The following is a 20,528-nucleotide window of genomic DNA, read 5'->3' as shown; positions in this document are numbered from 1 at the left end:
TCTTCGGCTCTCCCTCCAAAGTTGAGGGCTCAGCAGCCGCTGTATAGCCCAGAGCTCTCACACCCAGCTTTATCTTTGCATTTCAATTGTCTTCATCTGTTTGAACCCTTACCTCTGACTCCAGATAACAAGGATGATGCTGCTGATAAATAACACTGGGGGCTGGCTGTCTGTGTGCCAGGCTCTCTTCTGTTTGATGTCATTGAATCCTTACAGTCCCATAAGGCAGGGACTCTTGTGATCCTGTTTTACACGTAGAGAACATAGGGGTTCAGCAAAGCTAAGGGAGTAATTCACCATCATGCAGTCTGAGCTAAGTGACACAGCCCAGATTTGAACCCAGTTCCAGCTGACCCGAAAGCCTGGGCCTTTCCTATACGGCTGCCCCTGGACCTTGCACAGAGATCTTCCACCTCGTCTTCCCTCTCCCATGCCTGTTCCATCCTGCATAAGGTCCTTGGTTGTTTTCCCCATAATACTCCCTATACTGTCGCCTCTGCTCAGAAACCCTTGGTGGCTCCCATTTTCACAGAACAGAGTTGGCTTTGATCTGCTCTCTCCTGCTCCCCTCCTAACCATTCTGAAATTCGGCCCACTCCTTTGGCACCGCCCATCCGGTTCCTCCCATTCAAAGAAACTCTGGGTGAAGGGCACCCCCAGAGTGTCTGATTCAGTGGGTCTGGGGTGGAGGCTTGAGGATTTGCATTTCTAAGAAGTTCCTAGGGATGTTGATGGAGACCACTCTGGAGAAGCCCCTTCTAGGCTGGGCCACACCCCTCTGAGGCTCCCTCCCCTCACAGATGCCCCCACCTCAGGGCACAGTGGGACTGTATGTTGGGAACCTTCTTATGTGGTTTGGAAATCATTCTCTCATTTCATGCAGCATCGTTTGGCCCCCAAAGCAAGGAGCCCTTAGACAGGGATTCTGTCTTCTCCTCTGGTCATTCCCACGTCCTCTCTTGAGTCCCGGGCAGAGGCCCTGCAGGCGGCTGCAGTGTGCGGGACCCGCGAGGACACTGTGCCGATTTCAGCTGCCCTCTTACTCATTCCTCACCAGGCACCCCTGAGAACATCGGTTTCCTCATCTGGAAAATGGGTTAATAATACCATCTTTACCATGATCTCCAGAATATAATGTACTTATAAAAAACAGGGGACAGGGGCTCGGCCAGTGGCACAACAGTTAAGTCCGCAGGTTCTGCTTTTGTGGCCAGGGGTTCGCCAGTTCGGATCCTGGGTGAGGACGTGGCACCACTCAGCAAACCATGCTGTGGCAGGCGTCCCACATAGAAAGTAGAGGAAGATGAGCACGGATGTTAGCTTAGGGCCAGTCTTCCTCAGCAAAAAAGAGGAGGATTGGCAACAGATGTTAACTCAGGGCTGATCTTCCTCAAAAAAAAAAAAAAAATGGGACAGAGCAATGCACATGACATGCTCTCGTTTGTATTTTTTAAGACAGGCGTGTGAATAATCATGTTCGTCTATGCATAGGATGTCTTCACAAAGAAACCTGGGAAGCTGATAACTGTGATTGCCCCGGGGAGTCTGAGTGGAAGGAATAGTTTTTGTTGTATAACCTCTGGGACTGTTTAACATTTTTACTACATGTATTCCTTCAAGATTTGAAAACTAGTTAATGTAATAGTAATAAGTTTTTTTTCAGGGATGTTGCAAAGAGTAAAGTAACTACATAAAGCCCTTTACCAAAGGGCCTGGCACAGAAAAAGCACTCCTTAAATGTTAGCTGTTGTGCCCAGCATTAACAGTTGTTGAAGTACCCGTTCATTTATATGTTCATTCGTGCATAAACTAATGAGACATCAGCCATCCTAAGCCAGCCATGCAGCTAGGAGCAAATCGTTTCTCAGCCAGCCTTGCTGCGCTGCGTACAGAGTGAACTTGGTTTAAAGGTCACTCTCGGTGTGGCCTGTAGACACAGGCCTCGGCATGCCTGGCTCCCGGCCTGGCCTCCCTCAGAAGGGTCTGGCTCTGCACCTCTGCAGGTCGCCATCGGGGCTGCTCTCCAGGGCCCACCTGCGCTGGCTGAAAACTTGTTTGGGGCACAGTGTGGAGGGGCAAAGCAGCATTGCTCTCAGAATCTGGGTGCCACACGAGGGGCCAGCCCCTGCTGGTGGTGAGTGTTCACAGTGCCAGCAGCCGGCCCTGATCGAGTGCATGCGAGTCCCCAGGACTCCACCCAGGCTTCTCAGAGCTGTGAAGGGAACCAAGTAGGTGGGTCACCTTTCGCTTGAAACAATCAGTATTTGCAGGATACCTGTGGGAAGCAGCTGGGTGTATTCTGTTTCTAAGAAAACAAACACCAACACTGGGCATGTAAAACCCCGGGGGCCAGGTTCGCGCTGGCTGGTGTGTGGGTTGCCACATCGTGTGTGTTAATCCAACCCGAGCCTTTATGGAGGCCCTATTCTCTGCATTAGTCAAGATGAGAGAGGAGAGGGCAGGGATAACTCACCTGCTGGGAAAGGGCGTGGCTTTGCCGTGGCAAGGATCTGAGTGCAAATCCTATTTCTGCCTCTTCCTGGCTGTTGGATGTTGGGCAAATTATTTAACCTTCCTGAGCTTCAGTCTCAATAAGTATGACAAATCCGACCTCGTATGGTTGGTTGCAGACAGTATAAAATGAATGAATATCTGCATAGCGTGCTTGATGCAGTACCTGGCACACAGCAATAATGAACGCATGCAGTTGCTCTCCTGTTGTTATTGAGCTAAACGTCCTACAGCTTAGCGGGAAGACAATGTTCACACACACAAAGTCAGTTACGTAATAATAGGCATTAAATAGCATACACTGAAGCATTGAAATGAGTGGTGTTACGGACCCTTTCGACAGCTTGATCTAGCTAGAAGTCCTCACCACAGAAAAATTGACACAGGTGCACACTGAATGTTGCACACAACTTTAGGGGATTCACGCACAACTCTCCCTGCCTACCTATCTCATGCTCGGGCCGGCCCATTAGGGGTCCTTGAAGCGCTGAGCTTTAAGCATACAGCAGGAACTCATAAAGGGCGTTCATCCGTGGAAGCAGAAGTGGTTAGGGAGACCTTCCTGCAAGAGGTAAAAATGTGAACTAGGGCTTGAAAGAAGAGAGAATTGAAATAGGCCAAGAGGAGCCAGCAGAAACGCGAGTGGAGACTTGCCGAGAGGACTTGTAAACGCAGCCCGTGACGCCGGAGAATGGGGGACAGCCCCCTGACACAACAGCAACATAGCCCTGGAGGTTCTGGGCCGGGCCTTGGGACCCAGACTGCCTGGGCTCAAATCCCAGGCAAGCAGCCTGCCAGCTGTTTGACTCTAGGCACATACTTAACTTCTCTGTGTGTAAAATGAGGATGACAATAGAAGCTACTCACGGTGCTTGTGAGGGTTCAGTAGGATAGTGTATTGACAGGGACTGGCATATGGACCAGTGTCCAGCATAGAGTAAGCTCTATGTAGTAATAAACTGCTTTTATGATCAGGGTTTTTATTATGGTGCAGAAATATTAGAGAGGGTCTTGATTACAAAGCTGAGCCCTTTGGGCTTTACCTGGGGGTATTGGGGAATCCCTGGAACTTTCTGAGCCGGAGAGGAATAAGCTGAGTGGTACTGTCTGAGCATCCCGTGGTCAGGATGGATGAGATTGGAGGAGACAAGGACACGAGTCCTATAAGGAGCTAGCCCTCACTCGAGGTGCTGGGAGCCAGGACTGGGGAACAATTAAAATGGGGGTGTTGTCAAAGCAGGAATCAAGAATGTGGAAAGTGCCAGGGTCAAAGGTTGCACGGACCAGTGAGGCAGCCACTGTCGCTGCTGGGCACTTGAAAAGTGGCTAGACCAAATCAGGATGTGCTGGAAGTGTAAAATGCACAGAGTTTGGAAGATTTAGTACCAAAAAAAGAGTGAAATCTCAATTTTTTACATTGATTTGCATTTCAATTTTGGTCATATTGGGCTAAATAAAATCTATTAAAATTAATTTTACCTTTTTCTTTTTTTTTCACTTGGCTACTAGAAAATGTAAATGGACATATGTGGCTCACATTCCTATGGGACAGTACTTGGTCTTAGGAATTAAAGGAGGGCTGACAAAGGATGCCTCGGTGACCAGGACAGTGATGGTGTCACTCATTGCGAAAGGGACATCAGAATGGGTGGGGACAGGCAGCGGTGTGTCCTTGGGGTCTACCTGTGTTGTGTTGGAAGCCACTGTGCAGCATCTGAGTGTCTGTCTAAAGAGACCTTCACTGAGACAGTGGGATTAGGGTCAAGGGGCGGGGCTTAATGTGAGGTGCCTTGGTCACAGCAGGAGTCTGAGGGGTAGCACGTGGTCTGCCCTGACTGAGGACTCCTGCGGGTCAGGCAGGTGCTGAGTAGTCCACAGCTGTTCTCTCAGTTCCTCCTGGTAGCCCCCCCAGGAGGTAGGTCCTATCACTGTCCCTTCCCGTTTTACAGATGAAGGAAGTGAAGCAATTGGGGGTGGTGAGTGAGGAGCCAGCATTCAGGTTTGTCTGACTGTGAAAGCCCTCAGTCCCTCAGCTGCAGGCGTGGTCCAGGACTGGGCCCCTGAGGATACCCACCCAGCAGGAGGAGGAGAGCTGTGGCAGGAGGACCAGTGGACAGGCAGGAGCAGCGCGGTCTAGGAGCCCCGAAGCCAGTAGGAGACACTTCCCAAAAGGAAGTGGCTGTTAAGAAAGCGAATTTAGACTTGTGTGGCAAAGAAGTATGTTAAACAATAAGAGCTATTTCAAACTGAAGGCGGCTTTTTAATCCTGTAAATTGAAGTCATTAAAAGAAGTGAGAATTTTCCAGGGCTTGTTCAGAGCTTTGAAAAGTTAAGCATAGATAGAAAGTGGTGTTCTTCTAAGTTGGCCTTTTTTTATAATTCTCAGGAAAAATAAACATGGGTAGAACCAAGGGGCAGAGATTCTGGCGAGCATTATTGGCGTTTCTCATAAGGACGTAGAATCACCTGGGAAGCTTCTAAATGCAGATTCACGGGCCCTGCCGCAGACACAGGGCGTCAGGCTCTTTCCTAAGGAGCGCCCCAGGGGTTCCAGACACCGCGCAGTCAGGAGCACGCTGCTCAGGCTCGGCGGCTCTCTCCTGTGGATTTATTACCCGGGCTTGGCTCATTCTCCCGGCTCCCTGCCAGCTTCGCCGGGGCACAAGCGGGTGACGGGATCATCCTGTGTCTTTAGCAGTAGCCTTACCTGGAATCTGGAGTGGTTCTTCTTTAAATAAGAAGAACCAATCCTCCTTGCTTCGTCTTCTCCAAAGGCCACTTAACTCCAGCTCCCTACTGGCGTTGCCATGGGGACCAGCCACCCGAAATAGCAGCCGGCCCTGAATGGACCCTCAGTGGAGGCCATGCCTTCTTTGGTCCAGTGCTTCTGGCTGGCACTCGCCCCCACTTCCTCCCAATTCCTTGCTTGTATCCTTGAGGTTCAGAGGCAAGCAGTATAGAGTGCTGGTTAAGAGGATGACCTTGGGAGTCAGGTGGCCCTGCATCCCAGCTCTGCTAGGTAAATCATTGTGCTCTTCAGCAAGACTTTTCAACCTCTCTGTGTCTTCATCTGTGAAGCAGAAATGATAAAAGAATTCATCTGTAAGAGGATTAAATGAAATGATTCATGGAATTTACTTACCTGGCACATGCTAAGTTCTCAACAAATGGTGGTAGTTGTCAACTTTTATCATTACATTATTTTGATTATGATTATGATTATTCAGGGACATGTGCCCTCCATGGCAGGTAAAAATCAACTAGTCAAAGATACCAGATAAGGCCCCCAGAGGGTTTGCAAGTGTAAAAGCGGGGCTACTTTCAGAGCACGAGCTCTCTTGAGGTCTTGAGAGAGAGCTGTTCTCATTCTTTTCATCCTGCTGGTGCTGAGCCTCTGTGAACTTCTCTTGGAAGAGCCCCGGTCACTCTCTCTTCCATCCCAAGCCACATTTTCCACCGCTCCACGCAGCTCTTCCTCATCTCTCCCTCTCATTTCCCTCTCCATCCCGCAGGGCAGCAACTTCCTCTTTCTGGCCTTCACTCTCAAGACTGGATGGGAGCAGGGCAGACACGCAGCCGGTCACAGGTTCAACCTCCCCTGGCCTCATGGCCAGCCAGCTTTGGTTGGGGAAGAGGAGAAAAAAATTTTGTGTCTTACCTCTCCCTCTTTTCAAGTCCTTGAGTTTGATGTGTTCGGCAATGATGGCATGATAATAATAGAAGTCATACCTAATCTCTGTAGGTTATTTACAGATTACAAGACAGATTCGCAATTGTGTATCAGTCGGGGTTCAGTTACAGCAAACTTTAGAAAGAGCTCTTGGCAGCCTTAGCAGAATGAGCTTGAGTACCCAGTGCCCTGTTCATAATCAATGGAAGGGCCCGGGGAGGCAGGCTCGCAGAGGAGCCCCAGCACCAACTTCCAGACATCACCACAGAACAGGCCCCAGACCCAGGAGGAAGTGAAGAACCGGAAGGCTGCCACAGCCACACAGCTTCTTGTGACCATAGTGCGGGTGACTGGACCCTGGGATGCCACCACCTCCACAAAGAGCAATTTGCCCACCACCATGCTTGCCAGCAGAAATGAGCCAAGCAGCAAGAACTGGCCTTGTCACTTCCACCTTCCAGATCTCTCCTAAATGCATCCGGTCGGCGGAGTCCTTGTCATCCAGAGCTGCAAGAGAACCTGGGCGTCTTAGTCAGCTCAGGCTGCCATCACAAAATACCACGGCCCGGGGGGCTTGAGCCACAGAAATTCATTGTCTCACCGTCCTGGAGGCTGGAAGTCCAAGATGAAGATGCTGGCAGGGTTGCTTTCTCCTGAGGCCTCGCTCCCTGGCTTGCAGGTGGCCGTCTTCTCGCTGTCTTCACATGGTCTCCCCTCTGTACTCATCTGTGTCAAAATTCCCCCTTCTTAGGAGGACCCCAGTCAGATCGGATTAGGACACCCCCTAAGGAGTTCATTTTAACTAAATTAGGCCCTATCTCCAAATCCAGCCCATCCTGAGTTACTGGGGGTCAGGACTTCAGCATATGAATGTGAGGGGACACAATTTAGCTGATACCACCAGGAGATGTACTTTTTACTTTCCACCCCTGCAGCTCAGCAAGGCACCCCAGGAGGAGGAGGACAGAGCAACTGCCCAGCGCCAACCGTCAGGGACCGCATAGTGTTTAGAGCCTTTTGCTTGGGATGTGATCAGAGGACCCAGGTGCTCAGCGCTCAGCAAGTCTTCTTTCCTTGTATTACATGCACATGCTCATTTTATCTGACGCCTTAAGAGTCCTTGGAGATACAAAAGTGTTATTATCCCCGTTTTTCCCATGAGAAAATTGAGGCTTAGATCGGTTACAAGTCCTGCCCAGGGCCCTCGAGCTAGGAAGTGGCAGGGCAGGAGTGAGCCCAAGTCCCTGGCTCTGATCCTGAGTCTGTCCCGGGAACTAAAAACCTCCAAGGCACAGCGCCCTGCAGGGGGGCCAGTGAATGTCCAGTGAGCAGCCATTACTGAGATCCAGCTCAGTTCTGTAGGATTTTCTGATTTTTCCAGAAACCTTTCCTTCTTTTAAAGTGAAATCTCTCCATTTTTCAAATGTTGACAATAAATTTAAGGTTAAAACACACACACACGCTACTGAGTCACCCTGTGTGGGGTCCAACCAAACCTGCCTGCAGCCTGGACCTAGCCTGCGGGCTCGGAGGGAAAATCAGAAGTGTTCATGAGGACAGAAGGACTTCTTTGGGGCCTAACTCTGTCCTCCTTGCGCTCCGTCTCAGGCCCATTAGAAGGACGTTGCTGCACGGTCACATTTCCTTGAAATTCTTCTTTTGCCGTCTGAACTTTTCTCATTTCCCACCAAATACGTGGGTTTGCTCCTGTTAAGGAGCCCAGGGGCCCACGTTTATTAAGCATTGTATGTGCAGGGCGCATCATTGACAGGTGCCCACGTGCCCTCCCCACAACCCTGTGAGATGGACATTGCCCTCCCCCTTTAGCAGAATAGGGACAGACAGGGAGCAAGGGTAAGACTGAGAGTTGAAGGCAAGATCAGAGGATACGTGGACGCCTGTTGTCCTTTGTTTAGCGTGCTCTTGCCCTTTTATTACAGGCACGGGGGTGTGCTGCTCATGAACGCTGGCCTCCCTCCAGGGGTTCAGTTACTGGCCAAGCCGTGATGACTTGTGATTCAGATCCTGGGGCTCCCTGGGGCCTCCCTCCCAGAGTGTGCTCTGTGACACACTTTCCATCCCCACCCTCCTCTTCCTGCTTCAGGCCCCTCCAGACAAAGATTAAAATGTTCATATTTCCCTAATGGGTCATCTTGTTCCTAGGAATTTCTAGGAATGTGAGAATTCCGATGAACAGCAGCATTAAAACCAGTGCAGATTGTTTGAATAGCTAAATACTGCAGACATTGATTCTGATCTGTTAGCCACAGTAAAAATGAAAACCGCAGAAGCGACAGCCAGAGTTTTACCAAACTGGGGCTCTGCACAGGCCTGGGCCCTTCTGGGTGGCACAGAGCACTGGTGGCTCCAGATCTCCAGGTGCTGACCTCAGTCCTTGCCTGGTAGCAGCAGCAAGAACATTCTTGCTTAGCTTTTCGGTGTGAGAGGGGAGGCCTTTCCTCCGGGGCACTAGGCAGACAGACAGATGCCTTCTGGACAAGAAGGAGTGTTGCACAAACATGAAGCAATCAGTAAGCCCACAGCTCCAGGTTATGGAGTGTCAAGGTCACCCTTGATTAAGAACCACACTCAGGACTGATGCCCTGAGTGTTTGTGAATGCAATTGCTTGGAATTGCAGCCTTTCCTTAGTACAGTGGGAAGTGTGGCTTGTTGGATGAGGGTGAACTTGGAGCAGTTTTTCTAACTTCAGTTGCCTCCTCTGTAAAACGAGGATGAAATGGTACCGTACCTTTCAGGATGGATAGTGAGGCTTCACAGACTGATGCATGTGAAAGTGACGTGTGCACCCTGAGGGTCCATACAAGTATCAGGTGCTGTTTGCCTTGGAAGCTATTCTTGAAGTAAGAATAAAGCAAGCTTTTTATCCACCTAGTAGCACAAACAAACAGCCAGACGTCCTTGCCATTGAGGGAAGACCAAAGAAAAAGCCTCTGAAGGCGCAGAGATGTTGGGAAAGGTTTGTTTCCCAGCCTCTGGTCTGGTTCTGCCCCAGCCCAGCTGTTGAGAAGATGCAGAAGCTGCCAGTTGGGAGGAAATCCTAGCTAGATCTCCAGCTCCTATAAGCACCTCCTCCCAGCCCCTCAAGAATCAGACAGCTCTGGCCCTCCTCATGCCACAACTCAGCAGACTGACTTCCTGGAAGAGGCTCCCTAAATTGCAAGAATATAATTTTGATCTGATGTCTCCACAGGAAGAATGTTATAATGAGATTATATTCATTTCCAGTGGCTGAGTGTACAGCTTTTTCTAGGAATGACCACAAATACCCCCTTTAGTTGACTTGCCAAAGCTCTTCCTATACAATATTCAGCAGACAGTTGTTTGTTTGTGTTGAATAGTCTGTGAAGCCGTGACAATCACCCGTCTCCTAAACTTTGTTAACTGCTTTTCTGGGTGGGCTTGTCCATACACCAGCAGAGGGAAGCCGACTTTGAGAAGAGAAATTGCAACTGAGTTGGGAGCCGAGAGAGGTTGGCAGGGCAGGAGGAGGGGCTGACGCTCCACCTGAAGCAGAAGAGAGGGGTCCCCAGAGGAAGGGAGCAGTCTGAGTGACAGCAGAGAAGGCCCTCTGGGAAAGAGCAGGTCAGCACGAGGAGAGCGGCAAGGAGCCCTGAGCCGGTAAGTGTGAACTGTCAGTTGTAGCTGTTTTTAATCGTGACTGTAGTACAGTCAGGAAGTAAGAAAGCGCTCCATGTGCTCGATGCAGAGTTTCTCGCCAGTTTTAGAGGGACCTCCCCAAGTGTTTTATAAAAGAGCCTGACTGTGGTCCTGATGATACGTGTGGGCTGTGTGAGCCTGCATGCACTTACAGGACAACTTGCTCAGGTCTTGGAAACTTTCTGCCCTGGAGGTTGAGAAGAAGAGGAGAATGCTTGGCGTTATTCTCATGCAAAGGGAACATTTAGAAAGTCCTTAGGGTGCAGCCTGGAAACCACAGGCCGCTCAGAAAGGGTGTCATGTTCGCATTCTGGAGGCTGGGGGCCAATCCTCAGAACCAGCGCCAGCTGGCAAGGGAGCCCGGTTTAACGTGCTGCAGGGAACAAAATGTGGAACCAGCGCTGTGCATGGTGAGGCTGCCTCAGTCCCAAATCAAAGGCTCTGTGAAGAAGCGCTTGCCTGGGAGCACACAAGGGGCCTGGGCCAGGCCACTGGGGGTGAGCAAAATCACCAGCAGGAGACCCTTGCCTCTCCTTGGATGGGGCAGGACGGCTGAAGAATCTGAGGAAGACACAGCTAGTGAGGGAGGGAGTTCAAACGAGGTCGTCCGAGGCCTAGGACAAGGCAAGGCCACCCTGCCCTGCCATTTGATTCCTCCCAGTTTCCTGTGCTACTGGGGTTTCCTTGTTTAGGGGAATCCTTTGCTGGCTGTCCCCTGCCTTCCATTCTGCCCTAACACTGGAGTGCTGCAGAATTGCCCAGGGGTGCGCTCAGAGAGGGCTGATGCCCATGGCCCACCTGACCCAGTCAGTGGCAGTTCTGATTCCTTGTGCTGGGTGTGACCCCCCCAGGATAAATAGGACAGCAGCCGCTGTCTGTGGGGCGCCTTGGTCCTGTGCTATACCCCACATGTGCATCAGCGAACTGAGTCCTCAAAGACAGCACTATCCTTCTGTTACAAATGAGAAAACTTGGGCTCATAGAGGTTAAATAACCTGCCCAGTTGCACCCAGCTAGGAAGTGGCAGAGGCAGGGTTCAACTCAGGAAGGGGGAGCTTGCTGATTACGCTGCATTTCGTCAAAGTTCTGCACACAGTTAAAAGCACCATTTATTTGTACATTTGCCCCAAAGCTGCCTCTGATCTCAGAGGGTAGAAACCCTGCCCAAGTCCTTGACCTGGGCCACTGAGAGCATTCCGAGTGTGGTAGAACTCGGGGAGTGCCGTGGTGCCTGCAGGTGGCCCCGCTGGAGCCCGTGGGTTGCTGGCGGCTTTTGCAGCCTTGCCTGGTGTGGATCTGCTTGCTGCAGCTGCCTCTCCAGAAGGTTGAGTCAGCCTGGGTTTGCTGCTGGCGCCACAGTGCCCTAAGACTTTGCTGAGCCCTTGCATAGCATGAGGAGGCACACCTACTGTCCACCTGCTCTGATGAGTCATAAAGCTGCCACACTGCTGCCAGGCCTGCACCACCATGCCGAGAGAGGGCAGAGCCATATATGGCAGGGGCACCAGGCTGCACTTTTCCCAGCCCGACTTCCCCTTGGAATATGCCGATGGACAACCAGACGGAGCGAAGCTCAAGGTCCAGGATGTCGCCTTTGTTTGCAGCTGGTGGCTGTAGCAAGAGGAGAGGGCAGCCTGGAATCCAAGGTCTCAGGCCAAGAGGAGAGGCAGCCCACAAACATGGAGTTGGGGCCAGGACTAGCACGTGCCCTGGCCCCCAGGATGGAGCCAGAGGTCAGAGGAGGGAACAATAAAGTTTTATTAACTATTTCAGGCTTCAGGCTGTTCGTGTGTCCCATTTGACATTTGCTCTGGATCTGCCTATCACTAAGAATCTTCCAGCCGAAACATTCCCACTTTCTCTTGAATAAAGACGTCCTTATCTGCCTAACTAGCATTCTCCAAACGATTGCAAATCTTGATAGCACCTAAAAATGTACCCTTTGTGCAAAGTTCTCCAGAGGCACTCTCTTTTGCCAGTTTCTGTTGCCAGTAATAGTTGGGTAATAGAGCCAAAATGAAATAAAATCAAACCCTCTTAAGGTACATAGTGGTAATAATATTCAGCCACACGTGTAACGTGGCTCACTTTTGCCAGAGGCTCCCCCAACTACTGCAAATGTTTATGTGTATTTGTTTCCTCTTAGAAAACACTAGAAATGGCTACTTTTATGCCATATGTTGGGTGCAGGGATAAATCTAGTACTGGGTTTCTGCAAAGGATTTATGAAGGTGCTCAAACGGGTGACAAGCTTAGACACCTAGGCCACCACCGGAATTGCTGAGGGGGCCTTTTAGAAATTGCCTGGAAGAGGCCATGAAGACTGGGAAAATGCGCACTTTTCCTCCAAAGTCACTCAAGGCTTCACTTAAACAACTTGAATGCTTAAACAACTTAAAGAGGACCATTGTTCACCTTTTAAAAAATTCTCTCCAGATTTCAGGTAAAAACAATAATCAAAGATGTCGAGCAAAACAGCAAGCACCAACAACATCGCCCAGGCAAGGAGGACCGTGCAGCAGCTGAGGCTAGAGGCCTCCATTGAGAGAATAAAGGTAAGAGGCTTGATTGCATTAGACATGATTTCTGCTGAGTTCCCACTGCTCTCCAAAGGCTAGGCCACATTTCAGAGAAGGTAAGGCCATTTAACTCAGCTTGGTCCCCAGGTTTTCCTAGAGCAAGCTGAGCATCTCAGAACCTTAACTTTCATTTCTGCTAACACGGGCTGCATTTCAGGAAGTGCAGGGGAGCTCAAAAGGCAGAGTTAGCCTAGGTCTGTGTGGACAGAAAACCTGAAGCCCGAGAGAGGATTTCCTGAGGACCTGCCTTCCCTGAAGGAACTTGGTCATGTCTCATGATCCCCATGTTCTGCATTGAGACGGGGGTTCCCGGTGGACTCTGTAAACACCCTCATCATCCGTCTGGAATTTCTTAAGTGTTCTAGAGTTATCAGTGCAGCTGAGGCAGCCTTGCATAACAAGTCGACAGTCAGGGTCTCCTTTTATAGAGAATGCAGCTTTTAAGTGTCTGTGGCCTTTAATGACCACATTCTGCATCCAAGGTGAGTCATGCCAGCCTTAGAGCTGGAAGAAATCGGAAGGTGTTTGTTAGGCTACCTGACTTTGAAGTCTTTCCCCCCCAAATCCCAAGAGAGGACTCAGCAGCGAGTGCCCTGGAATGTTGTGAGTAATGCTGTTTCCTAGAAACTGAAGCAGTCACCTGATAAATTCCTCTGGGCCTGAAGATAGTCACCTGTCTTCAAAACATGAGGCTGCCTGTGCTCCTCGCCCGAGGACGCTGATCTGATTATTCCCAGGGATGTCCTACCCAGACTACTGAGCAGGGGTTGGCATCTTCCATTTTTAACTCAGGCCAGAGTAAGGCCCTGCATCTTCTCTTGCTGGTTTTTCTGTATTTCCCTAAGCCCAGCCTTTAACAGTAAGTCTGGAAGCTCTACTAGAGCTTGCCTCTATTCGCTCAGTTTTGGCTCCAAGCCCGTAATTCAGTCCTTAACCTCTGTTCTGCCTTCCAGTTGATCATCTTATTGGATAGAAACTAAGATACCAACTTCCCTCGATTCACTCTCCCCTCCCCATTTTGAGAAATTTCAAACCTAGGGTAGAGTTGTAACAACAAACATCCGTATACCCTTTGCAGAGATCCCCAATCATTAACATTCTGCCACATGTGCTCTCTGTCTATACACACACAAAACAGATTTTTTCTTTAAACCACGTGAAAGTTGTTTGCAGACCTCGTGACCCTTCACTCCCAGATACTTCACTATCTATTTCCTAAATCCAAGGGCATTCTTCTGCATGACCACAGGACATTATAACATTCACGATTATCTAGACACATTATCTAACAGTCCATTTTTGAAGAATCCAGTCCACTCATTTTGCAGAATGGCCCTCATTTGGATGGGATTTGCTGACGATGAGATTCCAGCTGAATGTTTTGGCTGGAGTACTCCGTGGCACGCTAGGAGGTATATGATGTCAGTTTATCTGATCACTTGGTTAAGGAAGACCTTATCTGCCAGACTTTTCCATTTAAAGGCACCTTTTCCCTTTTGAACTATCAAGTCATCTGGGAGGGGTACTCTCTGAGCCTCTGATTACCCCGTCCTCCAACAGTCTTCCATGCAGTGGGTCAGCGTTCAGATACCCTTTGAACGTGTGTAAATACAGTATTTTCTTTCACGTTTGTTTGCTCTGATTTGTCCACGTGTCAGGTTTCGAAGGCGTCCGCGGACCTCATGTCCTACTGTGAGGAGCACGCCAGGAGTGACCCTTTGCTGATAGGGATCCCCACTTCAGAAAACCCCTTCAAGGATAAAAAGACTTGCGTCATCTTATAGAGGAAGCGGGAAGCAGCTCCTCACCTCTTCTCAACAAAGCGGATCAGGAGCAGCTCCTTCAAGAGGTTTACCTGCAGCTTATTCGGGAACCACTGCTAATAACTAAAATGCTCTTAACTTGGAATCACGGACTCTGAAGTCTTTATTTTCCAAGTTACTCTTTCTCTAAAATCCCCTTTACTGATTTCATCCAGAATAACAATCTTGTTTTCCATTTGGTAACTATGGTGTCATATTGGGCTGCTGCTTAAGGAAAGTCAGTCTGGGACTTTTAAAAAAACACAATTATATACTTTTAAATATGAATGATCCAGTTCTGTCAAAACCTAAATTACCTAAGCACCTGTCTAGATTAAAATGCCAAGAATAACTTCAGTCCTGAAAGCTTTATGTCACAGTATATTCTTAATAGGGTTGTGCCAACCTGTACAGTATACAGGTGTGAGGCGTGTTTTGTGTGTATATATATATATATGTTGTTGTATATACACATATCAAAGCTTAATTTCCTGTTAAAATTTCCCTGTCTCCACACCATCAGTTCCTCAACTCCAGAACTTAGACCTGTATCTTGAGCTATGTGTCGATAGAATAAAAATCCTTTTCATATAGTTATTGTACAAAATGTAAAGGACATCCTCGAGATTGTATTCATTCTAATCAAGTAGCGAAGTCCTCTCTCCTCTCTTGAAATCTTGCTGACCTCTTAGGCTACAATAAACTGTGTCAATTAAAGTTTAAAAACTGAACTGAAAGCCCTTCTATAATATGAGGTATGAATTCACAAGGAGCCTTTTGGGCTTCAGGGATCCTGAATTGAGGAAAGGGGAGGAGACCCTTGGGGAGGCCCCCCGGCAGCTGTGCCCCAGGGCTCATGTTCTTTGCTGGATGAGGGGTGGACGCCTCTGAACCTTCCACCCTAAGGACGGGAATGAGACAGGCAGAGTGCCCATGAGCCCAGCCGAGAGGGAAGCGGGTGTGTGTGAAAACCAGCTGCCCTTCTTGGCTGAACTTGGTGATTTCGCGCTCTCTCTCTCTCTCCCTGCCTCCCCTTGATCTTTCCTCTGCTGGTAGAACATCTGTTTTCAGAGGGGATGTTCACCTCCCCAGCCCCAAGTGAGTGCAACAAGGTTGGAAAGAAACATCAAAAAAATAACGGTATCAAGACATGGAAGCCCTTTTCCAATGTGTGCAGTGTCATCCTTACCTTGTCCACAGACGGTCCAGCGAGGCCCCCCAAAAGAGGCTTCCACTCACGGCTGCATACATGGGCCCCAGGGCTCCAGCAGCTGGGCAGTGGGCTCCTAGGCTTTCCTCTGGGCCTGAATATATCCCTCACATCCTCAGAATTTCCAGTGGGGAGAAGGAATCTCCTATTCCCAGAGGGCGTTTTAACTTTATCAAAGAGCAGGAGAGGGTCTGAAGGCCCCAACCCGCACATTAGGGCCTTTGATATTTTAACTGGTCTTCAGTTCATTAAGAGTAACTCTAATGAAGGATTAAAAACTATTCTCAAAAAAGATTCAACCCCAAGAAGGAGTTATTTACAACAGTTTTCCCTGGTTCTTTACATTCTTGCCCTGCAATGCAAGCCCCTTTTAAAAATCTAATATCGTGCTAGTTGTGGGTGAACAAATGCAGTCCTATTTTTAAACTGCTCAAATGCCATCAGTATTTCTCCAGGCCTCCTATCTATTCAGCCTGCTGAGCTGCCCTCACTTCTCCAAGACCTTGTGAAAATCAGGCCACTGCCCTCAGCCTCTGGTCATCGAGCGCTTGGTCCTGCAATGTGCCCAGTTCCCAGGTCGATTACGGAGATTCAGGAGAGAGAACGCTTTGACCTTTCAAAAGGTGGAATTTGAAATATACACTAAAAAGACAACTTTACATTTAAGGCTTCACTTAGACATTTTTTAATAAGTATATTTTTCTACTGATAGTCTCCGAACACTAATCTTATTTTCACTCTGATTTTTAACATGTTTCTTTAAATATTTATAATGCAGCTTGTTACGAAATATTTTCATGAAATTAATTATACTATTATGTGCACATTTTTGGTAGCAAGCATAGTTTATTCTTTAGCTAAAATGTGTTCTTTTACCTAACAGAAAACAAATGTGTTTTGCTATATACTTGTTAATATGCTTGGAGTCGTAAGGAATGGTCTTGAGCTCCCAGGAGATTGATTTCCTCTTATTTTTGCTGGCCGGGTCTTACAGAGGCCATGAGTATGAATGTCATGTGACTTCCTAACCAAGTGTAGGGCCTGTTCAAGAAAAGTGAAATCCCATTCTTTGATGCTGGACCCAAGGGGGAAAAATTGTAGCTAAATGTTGGTTTACTCATAGCTAGAGAGCTATGTGAGAAAATATATGTATACATATATATGATATGCAGGAGGCACTTTTATTTATCAGGTTTTATTCCACTTGTGAAGCCACAGTTTAACTGCTCTGCAACAGCTGGTTTGTGATAATGATGGACAAATGCCCAGTGTGTATTTTTTCCAACTACCACTATAAGGACACAGTTAATCACATGTACACATGCCGCTTCTTGGCTCCATCTCCATGAAGCTCTCTGAATACGTTCCCTGTGTTTTGTCTTTCATGCTGCTTCTGTTAGCAGTGCCCTCTCTCCTTTTCCATTCTTATGTTTTCATTAGTTTATCACCAGTCTGTCTAATTGAGGCCTCAGGAGCATGGCAAGATATGCTAGGCAAAATTTCATGACTCCAAAGTATTTTTACAGAAACGTTTTTTTACTAGAGAAAACACTTTATATACCAAGTGGTTCACAAGCTATAGGTTATAGCTACTTTTTTTTTGGTAAAAAGAATCAGGTTTTTACATTTCCTTATAAAAATAAAAAGTGCCATATTTATCTTTTAAATGAAAGGCCTGATTTGCTTTCTCTCCATTTGAACTATTTTTGTACTTTACTAATCTTTAAACTAGCATAAAAAAAAATTATACCAATGATTCAGTAATCTGGAGGCATCGATTGGTTTGGGTAGTAGAGAGTGTGCCAGACTTTCTCTTTCGATGCCTTCTGCTCAACCAATTTGCAACGACGATTGTCATCTGAGCGATTACTATGAATTTTGATTTAAGATCTATATATGCCCAAGAAGTGAATTACAGTACGTCAGTCCTTTCTCAATAAAATAAATATAATGCCAGAGTGTTATGAATTGTCTTGATTTCTTTTACGGTAGATCTATCTATAGGAAAAAAATACATTGAATCAGATACAAATTTATGTATATATTAAAATAGAGCACTTACCTAAAATTGAGTGTTCTGGATCTCAGCTTTGGATCGTTTCTAGCCGATCCCGTGTCCCTGTGCCATGTGACTTTGGCCAAGGCATTTCATCTCTCTGGGGCTCCATTTCACCATGTAAAACTAGGGGCTTGAAGTAGATGATGGCCAAGACGTCGTCGTGCTCTCCGACGCCTCGGTCCCCTGGCCAGCTCCTCTCCTGATCCTGCCCACATGTTGGTGCTATAAGCTGCTTCACAGATAAAATCAGTTTGTCTATCGTGCTTGCTCATTTAATAGCTTATGAAAGGCCTTTTCATTATACAGCTTTTTTTTTCTAGTTTTATGGACTTGATTACTGTAGTAATGTCTTATTTTTAGCCATGTAACTATAAACATATTCTCGTGATGTCTCAGTAAATTTGCATTTGATATATAGTTGATGGGATTTTGTTAGTTTATAACATTCTTTGGCAACTCATCTGTCCAGCATCTTATTAACCTAAACGTTGTGATCATTGTTTGGAAATCTGTCCTATGGGAAGAATAAAAGCATTTCCTTCACAGCTAACCTGTTCACAGATTTGAGAGAAGTTTCATTAAAGCACCGTTGCTCTGTTTCCTGGGTCCGTGTCTCATTGTGTCGTCCTACCTGTGTTGTGCTCAATAAATTAATAGGAGACCAATTCTCTTCCCCTTTTCCTTCATTCATTCGGTTAACATTTTCTGAGCCACCTGCTGACAGCCGGGGGGTGAACCCAGGCTCTGATGACGCTCAAATGAATAAGACTCACACCAGCCCATGGGAAGCTCGCAGTCTAGAGCGAGGAGGGTGGGAATGACAGACATATAAACTAACGAGTATGGCACTGTGTGAGAAGTGCTGTAACTCAGGCAAACACAGTGCTGTGAGAGCCCAGAGGAAGGAGGGATAGCTCCCATCAGTGAAGTCTGAGAAGGCTTCCAAGGCGGGTGGTGATTGAGCTGACTCTTGAGAGGAAAAGAAGAAATCCTGTGTGCACTGGAATGAAGTTTGGGGAGGAAATGGCAGGAGGAGGAGAAAAGTGGGCACAGAACTAGTGTGCAGAGCGTCTCCCCTACTGCTTGTTTATCCTGCAAGCAACAGGAAGGCCTCGGAGGTTGTTAAGGAGGAGTGACATAATGATTCCTGAGGTGTGGAGGGCTGTTCCCATCCTGAGACCCAGCTGTGACCATGGAAACAGATAACAAATGGAAAGGTCATGAGACGAGCAATGACTCATACTCACCAAGTGTTTGCCAGGGTACCCTGCCTCCTCCCTGGTCTCTTCCTCCAGAACTGGGATTCCCAGAGATGAAGGGAGCACAGCATCATCCACAGAGGAGGGGAAAGGCAGCCAGCGAGCACCTGGCCATGGACTGGGCAAGTGCAGAGATGGCCCCTGCTTCCGAGAACTGGCACGCATGCTGCATGGGGAGGAGCGAAAGAGTCACTCAGCCCTTTCCAGGTTTAGACACTTGGGTCATGAGAAGTAGGCAGCAACTGGCAAGCACTTTCACTGGTTCAGACCAAATCACCAGAAGTTCTGTGACCTTCCCAGGAAGACAGCTGTCCTGGGGATGGGAGATGGGGTTGTGCAGGAGTGAATCTAAAACAAGGTGAGGAAAAGGAGGGCAATGAGGCTGAAAAGGGTAGACTGTGTAGGTCAACATGGTAGGAGAAACGTTATACTACCTTAGTGTCATGAACAAGGAACTGAAACTTGCAAGTAATGGCGGAGCTTAGGGTAGAGATGCATGTCATACAGCCTTTCAACTCTCCTGGGTATGGGCCATGATGAGCTCGTTGGCAAGAGGGTCAGTTACACACAGACATGTGGATGTTTGCTACAGGCCTTCTTATCTGGGGCTAGGTAGACAGTCTTGAGTATTTCCCCCTCCCCTCCCTAGGCCTAGGTTTACAAACCTCTGGCTTACATCTCTGACGGTGTCTGTAGGACTTGGTCCCACATCAGCTCTAGCCATCTGTGCACAGCCTGGCCTGGCTACGGCCTTTAGCTTGTTTTCAGAGCATGGCCCTGCCTGCCACTCCACCCCTTTACCCCTGTGAGCAGCAAATAGCCTTCACCCCCAGATGAACTCTTCTGTGCTCCAATCACTGTCTCCTTATCTGAGTCACTCTTATCTATTAAAGGCCATCCCAACTGTAGGCCAGCCCTGAGCAAACATGTATAGTTGGTCTCAGCACCCCTCCCCTCAACTATCACTTTTTTAAGAAACCAATAGTTTCTCTGCCCTGGAAGAAAATGCAGTCCAAATAATTTCATCGTAAAATACTGATGACTTCATACATCAGTCTGTAGAAGACCGTCGGCACTATGGTCTCCATAGACCTGTGGAGAGAACAATGCTTAGCACAAAGGAGTGGACGGTAATAGTCAACTTTTAGGTAGCACTGCAAATTCATTTTACACGTGCAGCATCCCCAAACCCTACAGGTCCTCCTCAGTAATCTGTTAGGCTATGAAAGTAAGTAACTGAAATGGTTGAGATACATAATGGTAAGATCTCGAGTCTGGAAGTCTAAGAAATTTGCAGCTGAGCCATCAAGGTGCAAGTTGTTACTTCTAGCCTCTAGATCCATTCACCATCCCTGTGTGCGTGCATGCACGCACACACACACCCTGCTTAGTGACAGAAGTGAGAGCTCCCTCCACTGAAAGACCTTGAATCTGGCCCTGGTGTAGGATGTTACCCACGTGACTTCACAAGGACGCTGTAGATCCATAAGTTGACATGCTGCGGACAGGCCAAGGCAGGCACCTGCTGACCAGACGCGGGCAGCGGTACCTGCTCTGTGCCAGGCACAGACAGACATGGTCATTAATGTCCCCTAAGACCCCAGTAAGGACAGCCTTAAAGTTGGCACTTGAGATTTAGATAGTATGCAAATTTTCTAACCTTATTTTATGAGTTGTATATTTTTATATGTATTACGAAAACTAGAACCAGCACAAGTTGCCATAAAGTTTCCTTCTAAAATAGATTTAAATAAAAAGT

The 20,528-nt window shown here is 47.9% G+C and overlaps 1 protein-coding gene across 3 annotated transcripts in view; it reads left to right on the top strand.

The window, feature by feature from the left end:
* The window catches only part of GNG12 (G protein subunit gamma 12), a 110,734-nt gene extending 92,625 nt beyond the window's left edge, over window positions 1-18,109 (top strand). For 2 of the 3 annotated variants that reach the window (XM_044748932.2, XM_044748937.2), the window contains exons 3-4: window positions 12,297-12,415; window positions 14,098-18,109. In XM_044748932.2, the coding sequence (XP_044604867.1) occupies window positions 12,323-12,415; window positions 14,098-14,223 (219 nt within the window). In that variant the 5' untranslated portion in view covers window positions 12,297-12,322 and the 3' untranslated portion in view covers window positions 14,224-18,109. Of the gene's footprint in view, window positions 1-9,617; window positions 9,822-12,296; window positions 12,416-14,097 lie in introns of all 3 variants that reach the window. The other variant, XM_044748940.2, reaches the window with a different exon arrangement.
* Window positions 18,110-20,528: the final 2,419 nt, after the last annotated feature.

This window comes from Equus asinus, chromosome 16 (genome assembly GCF_041296235.1).
Source record: "Equus asinus isolate D_3611 breed Donkey chromosome 16, EquAss-T2T_v2, whole genome shotgun sequence".
NCBI classification, from domain to species: domain Eukaryota; kingdom Metazoa; phylum Chordata; class Mammalia; order Perissodactyla; family Equidae; genus Equus; species Equus asinus.
This window is presented reverse-complemented; position numbering and strand designations above follow the sequence as displayed.